Source organism: Salmo salar, chromosome ssa25 (assembly GCF_905237065.1).
Source record: "Salmo salar chromosome ssa25, Ssal_v3.1, whole genome shotgun sequence".
Classification (NCBI taxonomy): Eukaryota; Metazoa; Chordata; class Actinopteri; order Salmoniformes; family Salmonidae; genus Salmo; species Salmo salar.
The window spans coordinates 5209757-5232949 of NC_059466.1; the positions used below are offsets into that span (position 1 = coordinate 5209757).

General features: G+C 42.8%; 1 protein-coding gene across 1 annotated transcript in view; it reads left to right on the forward strand.

Annotated features, from left to right (window-relative positions):
• Window positions 1-23193, forward strand: part of dnah7 (dynein, axonemal, heavy chain 7) — a 278292-nt gene that overhangs the window by 131262 nt on the left and 123837 nt on the right. Inside the window, 9 exon segments of the mRNA XM_045707381.1 lie at window positions 3182-3640; window positions 3728-3895; window positions 4246-4491; window positions 11131-11360; window positions 11711-12041; window positions 12546-12892; window positions 13107-13287; window positions 19477-19662; window positions 20566-20729. Coding sequence (XP_045563337.1) covers window positions 3182-3640; window positions 3728-3895; window positions 4246-4491; window positions 11131-11360; window positions 11711-12041; window positions 12546-12892; window positions 13107-13287; window positions 19477-19662; window positions 20566-20729 — 2312 coding nt within the window.

Consider the following 23193-nt stretch of genomic DNA (forward strand, 5'->3'; position numbering starts at 1 on the left):
AATATCAAATATTTTATCCTATCAAAATTGGATCAAAGTGTCCTCCAGATGCGATGTGTTGCGGACTTTCATCTCCCAAACTCTGCACTTGCATTACCGTGGTGTTATCTATCCCTATGGGAAGTACAAATATTGGGAGAAATGAATTAAGTTGAGTGGCAAATGAATTGTAATTTTATTAACATAAATGTAACAAAACAAATCTAACTTTGCAAGACGGAGGCGGTAATGTTGTGTTAGGCACAGCGCATCGGAGTTGAAACCATTGAAAGGCACAAACGGTCTTTCGATCACATGTGGTCATGATGGAAGACTGATTGCTTCCAACAAGAGTACACAACTTGCACATTTCCAGCTATCTTTGAAAAGCTTTGTTATGTCTTAAAGGGGCAGTGTTGTTCACTACCTAACCAAAAGTATGTGGACACCTTCTCCTCAAACATCTCATTCCAAAATGATGGGCATTAAGATGGAGTTGGTCCTCCCCTTTTCTGCTATAGCCTCCACTCTTCTGGGATGACTTTCCACTAGATGCTGGAACATTGCTGTAGGGACTTGCTTCCATTCAGGGACAAGACCATTAGTGAGGTTGGGCACTGGTGTTGGGCGATTAGGCCTGGCTCGCAGTCAGCGTTCCAATTTATCTCAAAGGTGTTCGATGGGGTTGAGGTCAGGGCTCTGTGCAGGCCAGTTAAAGTTCTTCCACACCGATCTCTACAAATAATTTCTGTATGGACCTCGCTTTGTGCACGAGGGCATTGTCATGCTGAAACAGGAAAGGGCCTTCCCCAAATTGTTGCCACAAAGTTGGAAGCACAGAATCGTCTAGAATGTCATTGTATGCTGTAGCGTTAATATTTTCCTTAACTTGAACTACGGGCCTAGCCCAAACCATGAATAACGGTCCCAGACCATTATTCCTCCTCCACCAAACTTTAGAGTTGGCACTATGCATTGGGGCAGGTAGTATTCTCCTGGCATCCGCCAAACCCAGATTCGTCCATCAGACTGCCAGATGGTGAAGCGTAATTCATCACTCCAGAGAATGTGTTTCCACTGCTCCAGAGCCCAATAGCGGCGAGCTTTACACCACTTCAACCGACGCTTGGCATTGCGCATAGTGCTCTTAGGCTTGTGTAATAATAATAATGCATTTTATTTTGTGAAATGGTTCGTTGCATCATTCAACACAAAAAAAGATTCTGTCACCTTTTTGGCCCATGCTGATAGACATGTATTTCTATTTTTGGACAAGTGACTTGAGCTTTAGGATTGAAGTAAAAAATCTATCCTACTTGTCCGAAGATCAAGTGGTGCTAAAAAGGTTATTGTCAAGCCCTTATGAATCTACACTCACCAGCCAGTTTATTAGGTACACCTATCTAGTACCGGGTCAGACCCCCCTTTGCCTCCAGAACAGCCTGAATTATTTGTGGCATTTTACAAGGTGTCGGAAACTTTCCACAGGGATGTTGGCCTAAGCTTATGCGATGGCATCATGCAGTTGCTGCAGATTGGACGGCAGGAACATTCATGGTGCGAATAGCCGGTTCCATCTCATCCCAAATACTGTATACTCTATTGGGTTGAGGTCTGGGGACTGTGCAGGCCTCTCAAGTAAACTGAACTCGCTGTCATGTTCCAGGCAATTGTCCAGTGTTGGTGATCGCGTGCTCACTGGAGCCACTTCTTCTTGTTTTTAGCTGATGGGAGTGGAACCCGGTGTGGTCATCTGCTGCAGTAATCCTCGGTGACCAGGATCGAGGAGTTTCTGAGAAACTGGATCTGGCTAGCCTGGCACAGACGATCGTACTACGCTCAAAGACGCTTCGGTCACTTGTTTTGCCCATTCTGACGTTCAATCGAACAGTAACTGAATAAACTGTCCCATGAGTCTATATTCTCAAGGTTCTAACAAATCATGACGTGTAAATTGTAATAATATTCAGGGGCCTGTTGCACCAGTTGGTCTTAAGTGGGTCGTAACTCTATTTCCAGCGTAAAATGTGCTCTACGCCGGGCCAAAAAACTATACCTGTTGCTCCCACCTAGGTGTAAGCCCTTCTATGAGCTACGCGTGGGCGTAGATTCTATGCCTACTAGGGAGCAGGTGTAGGGTGTTAAATTGTCTTTTTCATGATATGCACAGAAAATAATAGAAATCTATATTTTTTTTAAGGATGTGAGTCTATATTTCACAACCTATTTTTGAGTTGTCTATGCGCGAGTCAATGGCAAAATAATACACTTGATTTATATGCTACATTATAGCATGCTAAATGTGTCTGATCAGATATTAGCAAACTAATAGATGAGCTGCCACCTTCACTTATTTGCCCAGCCAGAGGTCAATTAACCAAATATACAGATACAAGTCAAGGGCTTTAAGTCGGGATATAGCCTAGGCTACTACGTGACTGAAGAGCAAAATAATCCACCTGTTATACTAGGCTAGTATAGGCTACATAATATGTTAGCAAAATGTTCTGATAACACTGTTAGATGAGCAAACTAGACAAAAAATTTGCGTCATCAACACTCACTTTAATTTGGCAAACATTTTCCCAGCCTAATTGTAAACAAATATCAAAATGGAGATTCTGTGAAATCAAAAATCTGACTCTTATCTCAAAGCAGTGCAATAACGCTGTCCCAATCATAACGGTGCTGAAATTATAGTGACCACACACTGATTAAAGTATTTAAAACGGTTGGATGACTTTGGGTGTTTCAGTAAGCAACAATATGGTAAATGCCTTCAATGGCATTTTTGTAATTTAGTGATATTCATTTCCACAGTAATTATTGATTGATCCATCCAGTTGTGGTTAAGAAAATGTGCATGCATAGTGGCGGGCTTTGCGAAGTGATGGGACATGCCTCGCAAAGTTTAGAACTGCAAATAGGATGGTAACAACCTAGTAATGGGCGGTGCCTAGCAACCATCATTATGAAGCATCAAATCTCATGACGTAGCTATGCCCGCATTGCTTTCTTCAAACTTAGCTATGACTAGTCATATTTTTGGTTGGTGCAACAGGTGTAAATTATGATCCCAAAGTCAGACGTAGCTATCCCCGACCTAGCATTTAAGTCTAACTTTCTTATGCCCAACTGGTGCAATCAGCCCCAGGTGTTCAATTCTCATGCTGACAAATTGCTACTTCATTCACTCTCACAGGTCCAGAGGGTGTACTACGACCGTCTAGTGCACGACTCAGACCGGGCCTGGATGGTGGGCTACCTCCAGGAGGTGTCCCAGTCCTACCTCAAAGAGGACTTCCACCAGCTCTTCCAGCACCTAGACCAGGACCAGGACGGGTGCGTGACGGAGGATGACCTCCGCAGCCTCATGTTCTGTGACTTCCACGACCCCAAGGGCGAGGACCGCAACTACCGCGAGGTGAACAACCTGGACCAGCTGCGGCAGGTGGTTGAGTCGCACCTGGATGAGTACAACAACATCAGCAAGGCGCCCATGAACCTGGTACTCTTCCGCTTCGCCATCGAGCATGTGTGCCGCATCTCACGCGTGCTCAAGCAGCCGCGCGGCCATGCCTTGCTGGTGGGGGTGGGCGGGAGTGGGAGACAGTCTGTTACCCGGTTGGCCGCCCACATGGCGGAGGCGGAGCTCTTCCAGGTGGAGAAACGTTTTTTCATTAACAATTGTATTTTGTATAAAATTACATAAACTGTCAATAACAATCACAATCTACTTTTTGAACAGGTGGAGATTGCAAAGAGCTACGGCATGACGGAGTGGCGTGACGACCTCAAGCTGATCATGCGCAAGTCCACGCAGGGCGATACGCACGGTGTCTTCCTCTTCACTGACACGCAGATCAAGATGGAGTCCTTCCTGGAGGACGTCAGCAACCTGCTCAACACTGGAGAGGTGATGGATGGATGGACAGACAGACAGACAGACACTTTTTTATCCCCTATAGAGAAATTCAGGGTCACAAACGCAACAACAGAGACAAACACACAGACTTGGCATATACATTATGTGATTTATGTAATTTCCCTAACTTGAACTTTTCTTAAATCATGTTAATATTGCATGAATTAATTAATGGTTTGCATGAACATTTGAGATACACACCCATATCTCAATTTACAAAATACATAAATGCAAACATTTAGGTGGTTTAAAATGTTTTATAATAATCAACAACAAAAAAATGGCTACAGTGTCATGAAAAAAATCCTCATTCCCTTCCATTTTCCCCTTCCTCACGCCAGGTACCCAACCTGTTTGCGACTGACGAGAAAGCAGAGATCTGCGAGCGCATGCGTGTGCTTGATCGTCAGCGGGAGCGCGACAAGCAGACGGATGGCAGCCCACTATCGCTCTTCAACATGTTCCTGGAGCGCTGCCGCTCACAGCTGCACGTGGTGCTGGCCATGAGCCCTATTGGAGACACCTTCCGGAGCCGCCTGAGACGCTTCCCCGCCCTCATCAACTGTTGCACCATCGACTGGTTCCAGGTAATATACACTACATGACCAAAGTATGTTGACACCTGCTCATCGAACATCTCATTACAAAATCATGGCCATTAATATGGAGTTGGTCCACCCTTTGCTGCTATTCTTCTGGGAAGGCTTTCTTCTGGGAAGGCTTTCCAATAGATGTTGGAACATTGCTGCAGGGACTTGCTTCCATTCAGCCACAAGGCCATTAGTGAGGTCGGAAACTGATATTGGGCGATTAGGCCTGGCTCTCAGTCAGCGTTCCAATTCATCCCAAAGGTGTTCAATGGGGCTGAGGTCAGGGCTCTGTGCAGCCCAGTCTAGTTCTTACACACCGTTCTTGACAAAGCATTTCTGTATGGACCTCGCTTTGTGCACAGGGGCATTGTCATTCTGAAACAGGAAAGGGCCTTCCCCAAATTGTTGCCACAAATTTGGAAGCACAGAATCGTCTAGAATGTCATTGTATGCTGTAGCATTAAGATTTCCTGAATCCTGGAGGAGTGGGCCCACTCCAGGACCGAGGGGCGGACAGCGTCAGTAACAAACATCCGGTTATCTAGCTGCCCCCCAGGGTTTGCCTGGGAATGCTGCGTTGTCTCATGAACCTGCTTCCCTATTCCCCAGCTGAGTGCTGTCGCCAGGCACGAGGTGGGAAGGATGGTCTCAGGGTCCGAGGGTGTAGCCGCAGGGCTATAGCGGCGTGACAGAGCATCCGGCTTGATATTCTTGGATCCCGGTCGGTAAGAGAGGGAGAAGTTAAAACCTGTTGGGGCTAGGGGGCAGTATTGAGAATTTTGAAAAAAATATGTGCCCATTTTTAACTGCCTCCTACACCAACTCAGAAGCTAGGATATGCATATTATTAACAGATTTGGATAGAAAACACTCTGAATTTTCAAAAACTGTTTGAATGGTGTCTGTAAGTATAACAGAACTCATATGGCAGTCAAAACCCTTAGACAAATTCTGACAGGAAGTGGATACCTGATGTGTTGAATTACTTTTAAGCCTATGCCATTGAAACACACAGGGACTTATTAATCATTGAGCACTTCCTACGCCATCCACTAGATGTCACCAGTCTTTACAAAGTAGTTTGAGTCTTCTACTGTGAAAACTGACCGAACAAGAGACTTGGAACGTTGGTCATAAGCGGATGGCCAATACTACTCTGGCGCGCGAGTGCATGTTTGGGTACTCTCGTTCCAATACGTTTTAAAAGAGAATGCAATCGTCCGCCTTGAATATTATTGAAGTTCTGATTGAAAAAGGCCCTAATGATTTATGCTATACAACGTTTGACATGTTTGAACGAACGTAAATATATTTTTTTCCCTCTTTGGTGAAGACAAGTCCGGCGGGCGTTGTTCATGTTTTTGAGTAGCCTACAGGACGCGCTAACAACACAGAGCTTTTTGGACATAAATTATGAGCTTTTTCGAACAAAACTACATTTGTTATGGACCTGGGATTCCTGGAAGTGCCTTCTGATGAAGATAATCAAAGGTAAGGGATTATTTACATAGTATTTTTGATTTTAGATCTCTCCAACATGGCGCCTAGTCTGTATCGCAAAGCCTATTTTTCTGGGCGCAGTACTCAGATTATTACAAAGTGTGATTTCCCAGTAAAGTTATTTTTAAATCTGGCAATGCGGTTGCGTTCACGAGATGTTAATCTATAATTCTTTGAATGACAATATAATATTTTACCAATGTTTTCGAATAGTAATTATTTCATTTGTTGTGCTGATTGACTGGCGGAATTGGAGGGAAAATATTTCCTCAACATCAACGCCATAGTAAAACGCTGTTTTTAGATAGAAATATGAACTTGATAGAACAAAAAATGCATGTATTGTCTAACATAATGTCCTAGGAGTGTCATCTGGTGAAGATTGTCAAAGGTTAGTGCATAATTTTAGCTGGTTTTCTGCTTTTGGTGACGCCTGTCTTTGCATTGACAAAACATTACACACAGCTATTTTCAATGTACTGTCCTAACATAATCTAACTTTATGCTTTCGCCGTAAAGCCTTTTTGAAATCGGACAACTTGGTTAGATTAAGGAGATGTTTATCTTTCAAAGGGTGTAAGATAGTTGTATGTTTGAGAAATTTGAATTATGACATTTAATTGTTTTCAAATTTGGCGCCCTTGATATTTCACCTGCTGTTGATAGGGTGTACCAGGGGTGGGACGCTTGCTCAACGGCGAAAGCAAAACATTAGATTATGTTAGGACAGCAACAAAACAAGAAAAATCACACAGCCATTTTCCAAGCAAGCAGAGGCATCACAAAAACCAGAAGTCAGCTAAAATCAATTACTAACCTTTGATGATCTTCATCAGATGACACTCCCAGGACTCAATGTTACAAAATACATGCATGTTTTGTTCGATAAAGTTCATATTTATATCCAAAAACCCCATTTTACATTGGCGCGTGATGTTCAGAAAATGTATTCCCACCAAAACACCCGGTGAATGAGCACATCAATTTACAAAAATACTCATCATAAACGTTGATTAAATTTACAAAAGTTATTGAAAGAATTATAGATACACTACTCCTTAATGCTACCGCTGTGTCCGATTTTAAAATAGCTTTTCGGCGAAAGCACATTTGTCAATATTCTGAGTACAGAGCTCAACCATCAAAGCAAGCAATACAGATACCAGCAAAGTTCTGGAGTCAACTAAACTCAGAATTAGTATTATAAATATTCCCTTACCTTTGCTGATGTTGGTTGGAATGCACTACCAGGACTCCTACTTCCACAAGAAATGTTATTTTTGTTCGAAATACTCCATATTTATGTCCAAATACCTCTGTTTTGTTCATGCGTACAGATCACTATCCAAAGGCATAACGCGTGTGCGTAAAATAAGAGACAAAAAGTCAAATAGTTCCATTACTGTTCGTAGAAACATGTCAAACGATGTTTACAATCAATCCTTAGGGTCTTTTTAAAATAAAACGTTGATAATATTCCAACCGGACAATAGCGTATTCATTACAGAAGAAAAAGAATGAGCGGCGCACCAGCGTGCCTGCGCAGTAAACAATTCACTGCTCCCAGGCAGTCCACTGATAGACTGATCTCCTGTTCTTTGCCCAGTAACAGGAGACGCATGAAAGACGTTTCTAAAGGCTGTTGACAGCCAATGGAAGCCTTAGGAAGTGCAAAATGACCCCACAGACTCTTCCTGGTTGGATTTTTTCTCAGGGTTTTGCCTGCCATATGAGTTCTGTTATACTCACAGACATCATTCAAACAGTTTTAGAAACTTGTGTTTTCTATCCAAATCTACTAATAATATGCATATCTTAGTTTCTGGGAGGGAGTAGGAGGCAGTTTACTCTGGGCACGTCAGTCATCCAAGCGACTCAATACTGCCACCATCCATAAGAAGTTAAACCGGGTGAAAAGCAGGGCCCACCTATCTTGCGGTGCGAAGATATTCCAGGTTCTTGTGATCCGTCCACACAATGAACAGATATTCCGTCCCCTCTAAGCAGTGTCTCCACTCTTCCAACGCCATCTTCACTGCGAGAAGCTCACAATTCCCCACATCGTAATTCCTCTCCATGACGTTGAGGCGATGGGAGAAGAAGGCGCAGGGATGTAACTTGAGGTCCAGGGTGGAACGCTGGTACAGGACAGCCCCCACTCCGACATCCGAAGCATCAGCCTCCACCACGAACTGATGGATGGGTCAGGATGAATAAATATGGGAACACCTCTGCACTCGATATGTCCGATTTTAAAATAGCTTTTCGGTGAAAGCACATTTTGCAATATTCTCAGTAGATAGCCCAGCCATCACGGCTAGCCATTTAGACACCGACCAAGTTTAGCCCTGACCAAACTCCGATTTACTATTACAAAAGTTTGATTACCTTTGTTGTCTTCGTCAGAATGCACTCCCAGGACTGCTACTTCAATAACAAATGTTGGTTTGGTCCAAAATAATCCATCGTTATATCCAAATAGCGGCGTTTTGTTTGTGCGTTCAAGACACTATCCGAAGTGTAAATAAGGGTCACGAGCATGGCGCAATTCGTGACAAAAGATTTCTAAATATTCCATTACCGTACTTCGAAGCATGTCAACCGCTGTTTAAAATCAATTTTTATGCCATTTTTCTCGTAAAAAAGCAATAATATTCCGACCGGGAATCTGCGTTTAGGTAAACAGACAAAAGAAAACATAGCATGGGGTCGACGCGGGCACGCGCCTGAGTCTCACAGTACTGTAACCAGCCACTACCCAAACGCGCTACTTTTTTTCAACCAGAGCCTGCAAAGCCACGATTCAGCTTTTTGCCGCCTTCTGAGAGCCCATGGGAGCCGTAGGAAGTGTCACGTAACAGCAGAGATCCTCTGTAATGGATAGAGATAATCAAGAAAGGCAAGAAATTGTCAGACAGGCCACTTCCTGCATGGAATCTTCTCAGGTTTTGGCCTGCCAAATGAGTTCTGTTATACTCACAGACACCATTCAAACAGTTTTAGAAACTTTGGAGTGTTTTCTATCCAAAGCTATATGCAAATTCTAGTTTCTGGGCAGGAGTAATAATCAGATTAAATCGGGTACTCTTTTTATCCGGCTGTGAAAATACTGCCCCCTAGCCATAACAGGTTAAAATGACTAATAATTAACATATCAGACCAGGACATATGAGGCGAGAGTGACATGTCTTAAATGGTTGAAATGTTTAATCTCAACATGAGGTGAAGAAGATAACTTCACCGACCAGAAGGACTCAAGCTGCAGCGTAGGTCTCCATTGGTTACGACCCTGAAAATCAACACGAGGTGAAGACGACATAGTAGCCTCTCTAACAATCATGTTACGGCTGAGTAGCTGTTCTAAGTATTGTAACTAAAAAAGTGAATTTAAGTAGGACCATCCTGGTACTCTCATCAAACCATCATCGACTACACTGCTCTCGCCATCCACCTGGGGATCATTGACACGGCTGATTAGCTGTCTTCAGAGTACCACTCTTCCAGAACAGGTGAACGTAAAACACCTTCCTGTTAGTTCTGCTTAAGGCTACAGGGCAAGGCATTGAAGCCACAGACAAATAAGAAGGACATTGTGACCTCTGGTGGACAATCAGAGACTTACACTTAATTTGGGAGAAGGCCCAACGGAACCCTTTTCACGGAGGCCTGGGTCCAACAGAGATACACGATGAAAGGAAAACATTCAACACGTAAATACATTCATTATTTCTTACCAAAACGTGCGGCGGTTAGTGTGCAAGGTAAACTCAGCAAAAATAAATAAAAATAAACTCTGCGTTTATTTTCAGCAAACTTAACATGTATGAACATAACGTGATTCAACAACTGAGACATAAACTGATCAAGTTCCACAGACGTGACTAACTTGCACCTGCAAGTTCCCGGACATTTATGGGGGAACTTGCCCTCCGATCCAACAGGTCCCAGACGTGCTCACTGGGATTGAGATCCGGGCTCTTCGCTGGCCATGGCAGAAACACTGACATTCCTGTCTTGCAGGAAATCACGCACAGAACGAGCACTATGGCTGGTGGCATTGTCATGCTGGAGGGTAATGTCAGGATGAGCCTGCAGGAAGGGTACAACATGAGGGAGGAGGATGTCTTCCCTGTAACGCACAGCGTTGAGATTGCCTGCAATGACAACAAACTCAGTTCGATGATGCTGTGACACACCACCCCAGACCATGACGGACCCTCCACCTCCAAATCTATCCCGCTCCAGAGTACAGGCCTCTGTGTAATGATCATTCCTTCGACGATAAACGCGAACCCGACTATCACCCCTGGTGAGACAAATCCACGACTCGTCAGTGAAGAGCACTTTTTTTACGAACTATCTTTGAAAGACAGGGTCCTGAAAAAGGGACGTTTCTTTTTTGCTGTGTTTATATGATTAATGTGAAGACAGTCCTATAATGTATCCGCGATAAATGTCCCTTTTTCTCTGTCTCTATTTTCCCAACCCCCTTCTCTGTCTCTGTGTATTAAGCCGTCATATATTGTCAGTCCACTGGAGCCTTTTGTCTAATGTAAGTGTGTATGTGTATTCTCTGTTATTATTTAATTACTTAGTAAATAAATAATTAAATCAATTTGTGTGGTACTGAATGATGAGCAAAGGTCGGGGTTCTTGCAGATCCAAGACTGTTCAGAATTAGACTGATATGAGGTAATTATTAATAAGTGACTGTTATCGATATATAACTTATCTTCCAGAGTTTAATTTGGGAGATGGTAACTCTTTAAACATTTTCTTCCGTGGAGCCCAAATTACTAATGAGTTAATTGTTACATGATTAATTTAATTGTTAACAATTAAACATAGTTATTTTGATTTGTTTAACACTTTTTTGCTTATTACATGATTCCATGTGTTATTTCATAGTTTTTTTGTCTTCACTATTATTTTACAATGTAAAAAATAAAGAAAAACCCTGGATTGAGTAGGTGTGTCCAAACTTTTGACTGGTACTGTATATAATTATGGAACTCATTCAGGCTTTTCATTTACTCTGATCTAGTATCAGCTTCCCCTCTCCAATCCTAACCTTGCAAAACTAATGTAAGATCAGCTTATCTAGGGGCAACTTCACCCTATACTCTCTCCTTCCAGAGCTGGCCGGAGGACGCGCTGCAGGCGGTGGCCTCACGGTTCCTGGAGGACATCGAGATGACGGACGAGTCGCGGATGGGCTGCATTAACATGTGCAAGAGCTTCCACACGTCCACCATCGAGCTGTCGGCCTGTTTCCTGTCCGAGCTGCAGCGCCATAACTATGTCACGCCCACCTCCTACCTGGAGCTCATCTCCACCTTCAAGGCCCTGTTGGAGAAGAAGAGAGCGTAAGAAACAGTCAAAACAAGAAGGCTGTTTCTCAGTCCACAAGGACTCTTCCCTTTGAGGAAGGTAGCCAACAGGCAGCTGCCTTTGGATTGAGAAACAGTCAACATCTTTTCCCCCCCAAATATGTGGCTTTTACATTCATTTATAGCCTGGTCCCTGATCTATTTGTGTTGTGTAGCCAACACCTGTGGTTGTTGGCAAGAGAGCACCAAACAGATCTGAGTCAATGTTAGTAATTTTTAATATAGATGCAAGAGATTTTGATATTATGCCAGTGGTTATGAATATATTACTACCCATTAAACTGACATAATTAAGTTGAAACACCCAACACTCTCTGCATCCACAGAGAAGTAATGAAACTGAAGCGCCGCTATGAAGTGGGCTTGGAGAAGCTGGAGTCTGCAGCCGCCCAGGTAGCCACCATGCAGGTGGAACTGGAGGCCCTGCAGCCGCAGCTGCGTGTGGCCAGCAAGGAGGTGGATGAGATGATGGTGGTGATTGAGCACGAGTCGGTGGAGGTTGCCAAGACGGAGAAGGTGGTGAAGGTGGATGAGGCGGTGGCCAACGAACAGGCCATGGCGGCCAAGGCCATCAAGGATGAGTGCGATGCCGACCTGGCCATCGCCATGCCCATCCTGGAGTCAGCCCTGTCCGCTCTGGACACACTAACCAACCAGGTTGGAAAACGATTGGGATATTGGACTATAAAGTCAACGTAAAGCAATCTCCAATGGACTTGTCTTCTGCTTTATCCCAACCCCTCTCAGAATTCAGCCTTTGCCCACCCCCCTTCCAAAATAATGCAGGATATTTTTCCAATTGCCATTTAACTATATTCAGTATATTTATTCTTCTTTGTATATAAATGTTAGGCCCAATCAATGATGGCCTGTCTCCAGATAAGTTTGTGGTTCAGCCACTTTATCTCTGTTGTATTCATTCTTTGTCAAGCCGGTCAGAAGAGTTTGCTAAAGCGTATAGAGATCTGGGATGCAGCTAAGTCAATGTATAACTTTATATAAAGATGATGCTGAAAGGACCAAATCCTAACTTGAGAATCATGTGCACAACACTTTGGCATAGCCTAAATCTCTCATAAACATGAAATGCGCCCAAAAATGTGCCAACGCCCAAACAAAGTTCAGCCCTTGGTGACTGTGATTGTTTGCTCCTTTGTCTAGGACATCACAGTGGTCAAGTCCATGAAGAGCCCTCCACCGGCGGTCAAGCTGGTGATGGAGGCCATCTGCATCCTGAAGGGCCTGAAGCCGGACCGCATCCCTGACCCCTCGGGCTCCGGCAAGAAGGTGGAGGACTTCTGGGGCCCGGCCAAGAAGCTCCTTGGAGACATGAAGTTTCTTCAGAGCCTTCACGAGTACGACAAGGAAAACATCCCACCCCACCTCATCGCCATTATCCGCAAACAGTACATCACCAACCCAGACTTTGTCCCTGAGAAGATCCGTACCGCCTCCACGGCCGCCGAGGGGCTGTGCAAGTGGGTGCGCGCCATGGAATCCTACGACAAGTGAGTAACGTGTAGAGCTGTAATCTGTAAGAATAATTGTGATCGCATTGAATAGTACAGTACAATATAGTCTATTCTTGAATCTCACAAGGATACTGAGTTGTTTTATTGAAGTAAATTGAAAGAAGCCTTGGTGGTTATTATTAGAAAATGTTAAGTTACATTTCCTGAATGGAACCCCAACCTATATATATTCTCTCCTCCTCTCGCTCAGAGTGGCCAAAGTGGTGGCCCCTAAGAAGGAGAAGCTAGCTCAGGCCGAGGGGGAGCTGAAGGTGGCCATGGAGAGCCTGCGTAAAAAACAGGCTGCCCTCAAAGAGGTCCAGGACAAACTGGCAAAGCTGCAGCAGACACTGGAGGCCAACAAGAACAAGAAGGCTGACCTAGAGAATCAGGTCTGGTTAGCAGCTATCTACTTTCTTTCAAATATGTACATAATGGTTTATGACCAAAATACAAATGTATTTGTTGTAGTATTACATCCATTAACTTCTTACGGATTAGTGGGACGCTACCGTCCCATTTCGACAATTTCCGGTGAAATTGCAGAGCGCCAAATTCAAATTAAATTACTATAAATATTAACTTTCATGAAATCACAAGTGCAATACATCAAAATAAAGCTTAACTTGTTGTTAACCTGTTAGGGCTAGGGGGCAGTATTGACACGGCTGGATAAAAAACGTACCCGATTTAATCTGGTTACTACTCCTGCCCAGTAACTAGAATATGCATATAATTATTGGCTTTGGATAGAAAACACCCTAAAGTTTCTAAAAACTGTTTGAATGGTGTCTGTGAGTATAACAGAACTCCTATGGCAGGCCAAAACCTGAGAAGATTTCAAGCAGGAAGTGGCCTATCTGAGAAGTAGTGTTTCACCTTGGCTCTTTTTATTGAAGACTCAGGATCTGTGCAATAACGTGACACTTCCTACGTCTTCCATAGGGTCTCAGAGCCCGGGAAAACGTTGAACGATATCGAGGCAGGCTCTGGCTGAAACACTTTATCGCTTTTGGCAAGTGGCCACTCAGAGTACTATGGGCTTAGGCGCGTGCCCGCTTCGACCGAATGCTTTGTTTTCCTTTGTCTGTTTATCTAAACGCAGATTCCCGGTCGGAATATTATCGCTTTTTTATGAGAAAAATTGCATAAAAATTGATTTTAAACAGCGGTTGACATGCTTCGAAGTACGGTAATGGAATATTTAGAATTCTTTTGTCACGAATTGCGCCATGCTCGTCACCCTTAGTTACCCTTTAGGATAGTGTCTAGAACGCACGAACAAAACGCCGCTGTTTGGATATAACGATGGATTATTTTGGACCAAACCAACATTTGTTATTGAAGTAGAAGTCCTGGGAGTGCATTCTGACGAAGACAACAAAGGTAATAACATTTTTCTTATAGTAAATCTGACTTTGATGAGTGCTAAACCTGCTGGGTGTCTAAATAGCTAGCCCTGTGATGCCGGGCTATCTACTGAGAATATTGCAAAATGTGCTTTCACCGAAAAGCTATTTTAAAATTGGACATATCGAGTGCATAGAGGAGTTCTGTATCTATACTTCTTAAAATAATTGTTATGCTTTTTGTGAACGTTTATCGTGAGTAATTTAGTAAATTCACCGGCAGTGTTCGGTGGGAATGCTAGTCACATGCTAGTCACATGCTAATGTAAAAAGCTGGTTTTTGATATAAATATGAACTTGATTGAACAAAACATGCATGTATTGTATAACATAATGTCCTAGGGTTGTCATCTGATGAAGATCATCAAAGGTTAGTGCTACATTTAGCTGTGGTTTGGGTTTATGTGACATTATATCCTAGCTTGAAAAATGGGTGTCTGATTATTTCTGGCTCGGTACTCTGCTGACATAATCTAATGTTTTTCTTTCGTTGTAAAGCCTTTTTGAAATCGGACAGTGTGGTTAGATTAACGAGAGTCTTATCTTTAAAATGGTGTAAAATAGTCATATTTTTGAAAAATTGAAGTAATATCATATCTAAGGTATTAGAATAACGCGCCACAGGGTTCAACTGGCTGTTGAGTAGGTGGGACGCAAGCGTCCCACCTAGCCCATAGAGGTTAATCCAGCCGCCGTGTCAGATTTCAAAAAGGCTTTACGGTGAAAGCAAACCATGCGATTATCTGAGGACAGTGCCCAGCACACAAATGCATAACAAATCATTTTCAACCAGGGAGTTGCAACACGAAAGTCAGAAATAGCGATATAATATATGCCTTACCTTTGAAGATCTTCTGTTGGCACTCCAAAAGGTCCCAGTTACATTACAAATGGTCCTTTTGTTCGATAATGTCCTTCTATCCATAAGAACTCAGTTTAGCTGGCGCGCTTCAGTCAATAATCCACTCGGTTTCCCTCCTTCAAAATGCATACAAAATGAATCCCAAACTTTACCAATAAACTTATCCAAACAAGTCAATCAACGTTTATAATCAAACAATAGGTACCCTAATACGCAAATAAACTATAAAATTTATGACGAAAAATTGTTATTGTCTTTACCGGAGAAAAATACCAAAGAATGCGCTCTCATTTACGCGCTTTGAAACACTACAGCTGAAATGGGAGCCACCTAGAAAAACAAAAATTTCTGGCTCATTTTTCCAAAAACCAGCCTGAAACTCTTTCTAAAGACTGTTGACTTCTAGTGGAAGCCCTAGGAACTGCAATTGGGCACGATTTCGCCCTATTATAAAAGTGCCAAGCATTGCAATCAGTGATAGGATAAAAAAAATGTATTGGGGGGGGTTGTCCTTGGGGTTTCACCTGCCATTTCAGTTCTGTTCTCTGTTATAAGCTAGGATATGCATATTATTAGTAGATTTGGATAGAAAACACTCTGACGTTTCTAAAACTGTTTAAATGATGTCTATGAGTATAACAGAACTCATATGGCAGGCAAAAACCTGAGAAAAATTCAACCATGAAGTGGGAAATCTGAGGTTTGTAGTTTTTCAAGTGATTGCCTATCCAATATACAGTGTCTGTGGGGTGATATTGCACTTCCTAAGGCTTCAACTAGATGTCAACAGTCTTTAGAATGTTGTTTCAGGCTTCTACTGTGAATGGGGAGAGAATAAGAGCTATTGGAATCAGGTGTCTGGAAAAGTGGCATGAGCTCAGTCTTTTGGGCGGCCGTGAGAGCGAGTTGAGTTCCTTTTCATTTCTGAAGACAAAGGAATTGTCCGGTTGGAATATTATTGAAGATTTATGATAAAAACATCCTAACGATTGATTCTATACATCGTTTGACATATTTCTACAAACTGTAATACAACTTTTTTGACTTTTCGTCTGTATCTAGTGCATGTGCCTTCTGCATTTGGAATAGTGAACTGAATGCGTGAACAAAAAAGAGGTATTTGGACATAAATATGGACTTTATCGAAACAAAACAAACATTTATTGTGGAACTGGGATTCCTGGGAGTGCATTCCGATGAAGATCATCAAAGGTAAGTGAATATTTATAACGCTATTTCTGAGTTTTGTTGACTCCACAACATGGCGGGTATCTGTATGGCTTGTTTTGGTGTCTGAGTGCTGTACTCAGATTATCACATGGTGTGCTTTTGCCGTAAAGCTTTTTTGAAATCTGACACAGCGGTTGCATTAAGGAGAAGTGTATCTTTAATTCTATGTTAAACACTTGTATCTTATATCAACGTTTATGATGAGTATTTCTGTAAATTGATGTGGCTCACTGCAAAATCACTGGATGTTTCAGAGGCAAACATTATTGAACATAACGCGCCAATGTAAACTGAGATTTTTGGATATGAATATGAACTTTATCGAACAAAACATACATGTATTGTGTAACAGGAAGTCCTATGAGTGCCATCTGATGAAGATCATCAAAGGTTAGTGATTAATTTTATCTCTATTTCTGCTTTTTGTGACTCCTCTCTTTGGCTGGAAAATGGCTGTATGTTGTTTTGTGACTAGGCGCTGACCTAACATAATCATATGGTATGCTTTCGCCGTAAAGCCTTTTTGAAATCAGACACTGTGGCTGGATTAACAAGAAGTTAAGCTTTAAAATGGTGTATAATACTTGTATGTTTAAGGAATTTGAATTTGAATCCCACATATCCCAGAGAGGTTTTAAGACATGAAGGCCAGTCAATGCAGAACATTTCAAGATCTTTGGAAGTTTGTTTAAGTTCTGTCGCAAAAACCATCAAGCGCTATGATGAAACTGGCTCTCATGAGGACCACCAAAGGAAAAGAAGACCCAGAGTTACCTCTTCTGCAGAGGATAAGTTCATTAGAGTTACCAGCCTCAGAAATTGCAGCCCAAATAAATGCTTCACAGAGTTCAAGTAACACATATCTCAGCATCAACCGTTCAGAGGAGACTGCATGAATCAGGCCTTCATGGTCGAATTGCTGCAAGAACAAAAAAACACTACTAAAGGACACCAATAAGAAGACCCTTGCTTGGGTCAAGAAACAAGAGAAATGGATATTAGACCGGTGGAAATCTGTCCTTTGGTCTCCTGAGTCCAAATTTAAGATTTTTGGTTCCAACCACTGTGTCTTTGTAAGACGCAGAATAGGTGAATGGATGACATGTGCATATGTGGTTCCCACCGTGAAGCATGTAGGGGATGGTGTGATGGTGCTTTGCTGGTGACACTGTCGGTGATATCCCATCATTTGTTTTTCAAAATAACAATGACCCAACACACCTCAGGGCTGTGTAAGGGCTATTTGACCAAGAAGAAGAGTGATGGAGTGCTGCATCAGATGACCTGGCCTCCACAATCACCCGACCTCAACCCAATTGAGATGGTTTGGGATGAGTTGGACCGCAGAGTGAAGGAAAGGCAGCCAACAAGTGCTCAGCATATATGGGAACTCCTTCAAGACTTTTGGAAAACCATTCCAGTTGAAGCTGGTTGGAGAATGCCAAGAGTGTGCAAAGCTGTCATCAAGGCAAAGGGTGGCTACTTTGAAGAATCTAAAATATATTTTGTTTTGTTTAACACTTTTTTTTGCTTACTACATGATTCCATATGTACAATGTAGATTTTTTTTTTTTACACCTTTTTCTCCCCAATTTTGTTGTATCCAATTGGTACAACAGTCTTGTCTCCTCAAAGCAACTCCCGTACGGACTCAGGAGAGGCGATGGTCAAGAGCCGTGCCTCCTCCGAAATACAACCCAACCAAGCCGCACTGCTTCTTGACACAATGCCAACTTAACCCGGAAGCCAACCGTACCACTGTGTCGGAGGAAACACTGTACACATGGTGTTAGCGTGCACTGCGCTCGGCCCACCACAGGAGTCGCTAGTGCGCGATGGGACAAGGACATCACTGCCGGCCAAACCCTCCCCTAACCCGGACGACGCTGCGACAGAGCCTGGACTCAAACCCAGAATCTCTCGTGGCACAGCCTTAGACCACTGCGCCACTCCCGTATCTAACTTTTGACTGGTACTGTATATATCTATATATTATTTTGGTAGTTTTTTCCCCTTTTTTGGGATATCCAATTGGTAGTTACAGTCTTGTCCCATCCCTGCAACTCCCATACGGACTCGGGAGATGTGAAGGGCGAGAGCCATGCGTCCTCCCAAACACGACCTTACTAAGCTGCACTGCTTCTTGACACACTGCTCGCTTAACCCGGAAGCCAGCCACACCAGTGTGTCGGAGGAAACACCGTACAGCTGGCGACCGAAGTCAGCGTGCATGCGCCCGGCTGCCACAATTTTTTGTATTTTTGTAATTACATAAGTATTCAGACGCTTTGCTATGAGTCTCTAAATGTAGCTCAAGTGCATCCTGTTTCCATTGATTATCCTTCAAATGTTACTACATCTTGGTTGGAGTCCACCTGTGGTAAATTCAATTGACTGGACATGATTTGGAAAGGCGCACACACCTGTCTATATAAGGTCCCACAGTTAACAGTGCATGTCAGAGCAGAAACCAAGCCATGAGGTCAAAGGAATTGTCCGTAGAGCTCCGAGACAGGATTGTGTCGAGGCACAGATTTGGGGAAGGGTACCTTTTGAACACCAAAAGACCTACAATCATATAGGGGCTATCCCAGGCGATCGGAGTAGATGCAAGTACTCTAATATAGTTTTATCTATTTTCATTTAAACTTTCTCAACATGAAAAGTAACCATACTAAGCTAAAACGGGAGAATTAAATAGCCATCAATCGACAATAAGATTGAACTGTTATTTTTTCAAATCTCTTCCAAAAGTAACTTCTATGAACAAATGTTTGGAATGATATTGAGTGTCATTGTTGAGTGTCCTTATAAGATAAATTGTTGGTAAAGCCTGCCTTCAATCATTCAATCAAAACAAGATGATAATTGCATTTTTATGGAGTGGTAGCCTCTGCCTCTGCATTATTTAAAAAGGGCCATGTTCATGTTCAGTACAGACAAAACAAGAGCCGTTTTGAAACGGTGAAGGTTCTACCCAAACTATTTAAAAACGTTTTCCCATTTAGTGACTACTGAACGCGACACGGACGGGTAATGTTACAAATCCTCAGCCCTGTCCTTCCCTTCTCAACCTCTAGGTGAAATTGTGCAGCAAGAAGCTGGAGAGAGCTGAGCAGCTGATTGGTGGGCTGGGTGGCGAGAAGACTCGCTGGAGCGAGACAGCCTTTAACCTTGGGGACCTCTACACCAACCTGACAGGGGACATCCTCATTTCGTCAGCCATCGTAGCCTACCTGGGGGCATTCACCTCCAGCTATAGACAGGTAGGTACACAGTGGTGCTACACACAGGCATCATGAAAGACTGGTACATACCGTAGGTACACACACAGATATACAGGCTCAGAATAGACATACTGGTTAAAATAGGTAAATACAAGGTAGAGACATACAAAGGATATCCTCTTTCATGACATTATCCAGTCAATACAGGAATTGAAAATAATTCCTGGAGAGAAATTCCATGTTCTATTCAACTGCCAGGATATTAAATAGAATTGACTCCAACAATGAAATACAATGATGTAAAGAGTGATATTGGATCCCCGGTGCTAATGCGCAACAGGTCGTACTTGCACATAGAGTTACAGTGACATACAGGTAAAAACTCAGACATAAATGGATATACAGGTGCGTATATGAACATGCTGGCACATAGAGGGACATAAAGAAATACAGTATACAGCACATGTAGATACTGTACAAATTAAAAAAGTTACATACAGGGACATAGAATCAGTTTGCATGTCAGTGAGCACTTGAGAGAGTGTTTACGTCTCATGTGCATGTTTGCCTGTGTGTGTTTTGATGCAGTGGGCCTCAGTCAACACTAAGAGCTTTGATGTGACAAAGACGAGAAGACGCCAGATAGTTTAAAAATTTAACTTGTATGCTTTTCTATGATGCTCAAAAGGAACTGCATTAAAGAGTCTCCCTTAAAATACGTTATTATTGCTACCCCCGCATCCTCTCACGCAAGTATTTTTAACAACAAACATGAGCCGTCATGAAAAAATAGATGACACTGATCAAAACATTGTTGCGATTGTGGGAAATGTTTGTGATTTAAAATATTTTTTTTCATGAGCTGACGATATGAAATTATTCCTTTTTGATCTGTGCTCGTGGGATGGTGTGCTCCCATGTCTATTTGTATGTGCATTCCAGGCTCAGACCGAGGAGTGGATGGAGCTGTGTAAGAGCAGAGACATCCCGTGCTCCAGCAACATGTCCCTGATGAACTCGCTGGGAGAGCCGGTCAAGATCCGCAGTTGGACCATCGCCGGGCTGCCATCGGACAGCTTTTCTGTAGACAATGGCATCATCATCTCGTAAGTCCACAACCTAAGCAAACATATTACCTCAGCCACCACTTAGCGTACTTTTAGCAACCCCCTCTGGTGATACATGGCAGCCATTGTATGCCAACAACCTTGCTCAATAGCACATCGACAGATTTTTCACCTAGTTGGCTCGGGGATTCGAACCAGCGACCTTTGGGTTGCTGGCCCAACACTCACCGCTAGGCTACCTACCTACGTTTCAATCCCACTCACCATGTTCTGTTACTTAATGCAAGAACCATAGGTCTCTCCTTTTGACTACCTAGGCAGAGCCACACTCGGGGCTCGCAACTAACTATTTTCCTCACTGTCCCGAAGTGCAATTTCAGCTGTCCCAAACTTAACTTGAACCGTCCCAAACAAAGATTTGCACTAAAATTACACCAACAAAATACAAAAAAACGGATGAGCGTGCTTTGTGATGTTTCTATAACAATAAATCTATTACTAGTAAAATGTAACGTGGTTTATTGTTTCATTACTATTTTCTGTGACCTGAGTCTTTTAACCAAAATATTACAGATGAGACAGACATTTTCACCTTCCCCTTTAAGGGTGGGAGGTTACCGTGGTAATGCGACTTCAGTCATGTTTGTGCCTGTGAGATTGAGAGTCTGACTAGTATCTGCCTTGTTTCTCTTCCCTAGCAGTTGGAACTCAAACATTGACAAACAACCTAGCTTGTGAACAAAACTATGTAAATAGCCAAGGAACACAAGGACAAAGTCTCTGTTCAATAGCCTTCCGTTTCAGCTCTTTATGTACGCACGCACAGCCCCAAGCCAGGCAGCGTTGCAGCGCGAGGCAGAAAGACTTTGCACATTTTACAGTGTGCATTCGGTGCAGGTCAGGGAGACAACCATATTCTCTTGAATACCATAGTAGCTAGCCATAGCCTACAGATACTGCAAATGCCACAGCAACTCTCGACACACGAAACCTCAACTCCTGGCTGGCGGGCCGCAGACAGTCTGGGAGAGAGTAAAATGTGCATTCTAATAGGCCTATTTGCCCAACATTGGAATGATATTCTAATATTATACATTTCCATAACCTAAATAATTGCATATGCAATGCCTAGCCAGCTATAATCATTGTTTGAAACCTGGACATTTTACATAGCCTCTCTTACCTTGCTTTTAATAGCCTACAGCCAAAATCCGACCATAGGCAAAAAGCTAAGATTTCCTGGTACTGTATGCCACTGAAACCAGCATTTATTCTGTCCAAAGGCCATAAGGCAAAATCCTATTGTTTCATCTTCAGATATTCCTTCTTTCTAAGTCTATACCATTAGGCTGAATATCAATCTCTGTCGCATTATAAGAAATGCTGGCATCAGATGTGCGTTTGAGAATGGTGTTGTCCAGTAATAGCATCTTGGAACATTCACACATATGGCCCAGACGAGTGAACACATTGCTGCGTTTGTAATGTGAATTATTCATAGTTTATCAACTTTTAAGCTACAGTTGAAGTCGGAAGTTTACATACACCTTAGCCAAATACGTTTAAACTCAGTTTTTCACAATTCCTGACATTTAATCCTAGTAAGAAATCCCTGTCATAGATCAGTTAGGAGCACCACTTTATTTTAAGAATGTGAAATGTCAGAATAATAGTAGAGAGAATGATTTATTTCAGCTTTTATATCTTTCATCACATTCCCAGTGGGTCAGAAGTTTACATACACTCAATTAGTATTTGGTAGCATTGCCTTTAAATTGTTTAACTTGGGTCAAATGTTTTGGGTAGCCTTCCACAAGCATCCCACAATAAGTTGGCCAACTTATTGTGGCAGGTTTGTAGGCTTCCTTGCTCGCACATGCTTTTTCACTTCTGCCCACAAATGTTAGGATTGAGGTCAGGGCTTTGTGATGGCCACTCCAATACCTTGACTTTGTTGTCCTTAAGCCATTTTGCCACAACTTTAGAAGTATGCTTGGGGTCAATGTCCATTTGGAAGACCCATTTGCGACCAAGCTTTAACTTCCTGACTGATGTCTTGAGATGTTGCTTCAATATATCCACATAATTTTCCTTCCTCATGATTTTGTGAAGTGCACCAGTCCCTCCTGCAACAAAGCACCCCCACAACATGATTGTGCCACCGCCGTGCTTCACGGTTGGGATGGTGTTCTTCGGCTTGCAAGCCTCCCCTTTTTTCCTCCAAACATAACGATTGTCATTATGTTTCATCAGACCAGAGGACATTTCTCCAAAAAGTATAATCTTTGTCCCCATGTGCAGTTGCAAACTGTGGTCTAGCTTTTTTATGGCGGTTTTGGAGCAGTGGCTTCTTCCTTGCTGAGCGGCCTTCAGGTTATGTCGATATAGGACAGGTTTTACTGTGGATATAGATACTTTTGTACCTGTTTCCTCCAGCATCTTCACATGGTCCTTTGCTGTTGTTCTGGGATTGATTTGCACTTTTCGCACCAAACTACGTTCA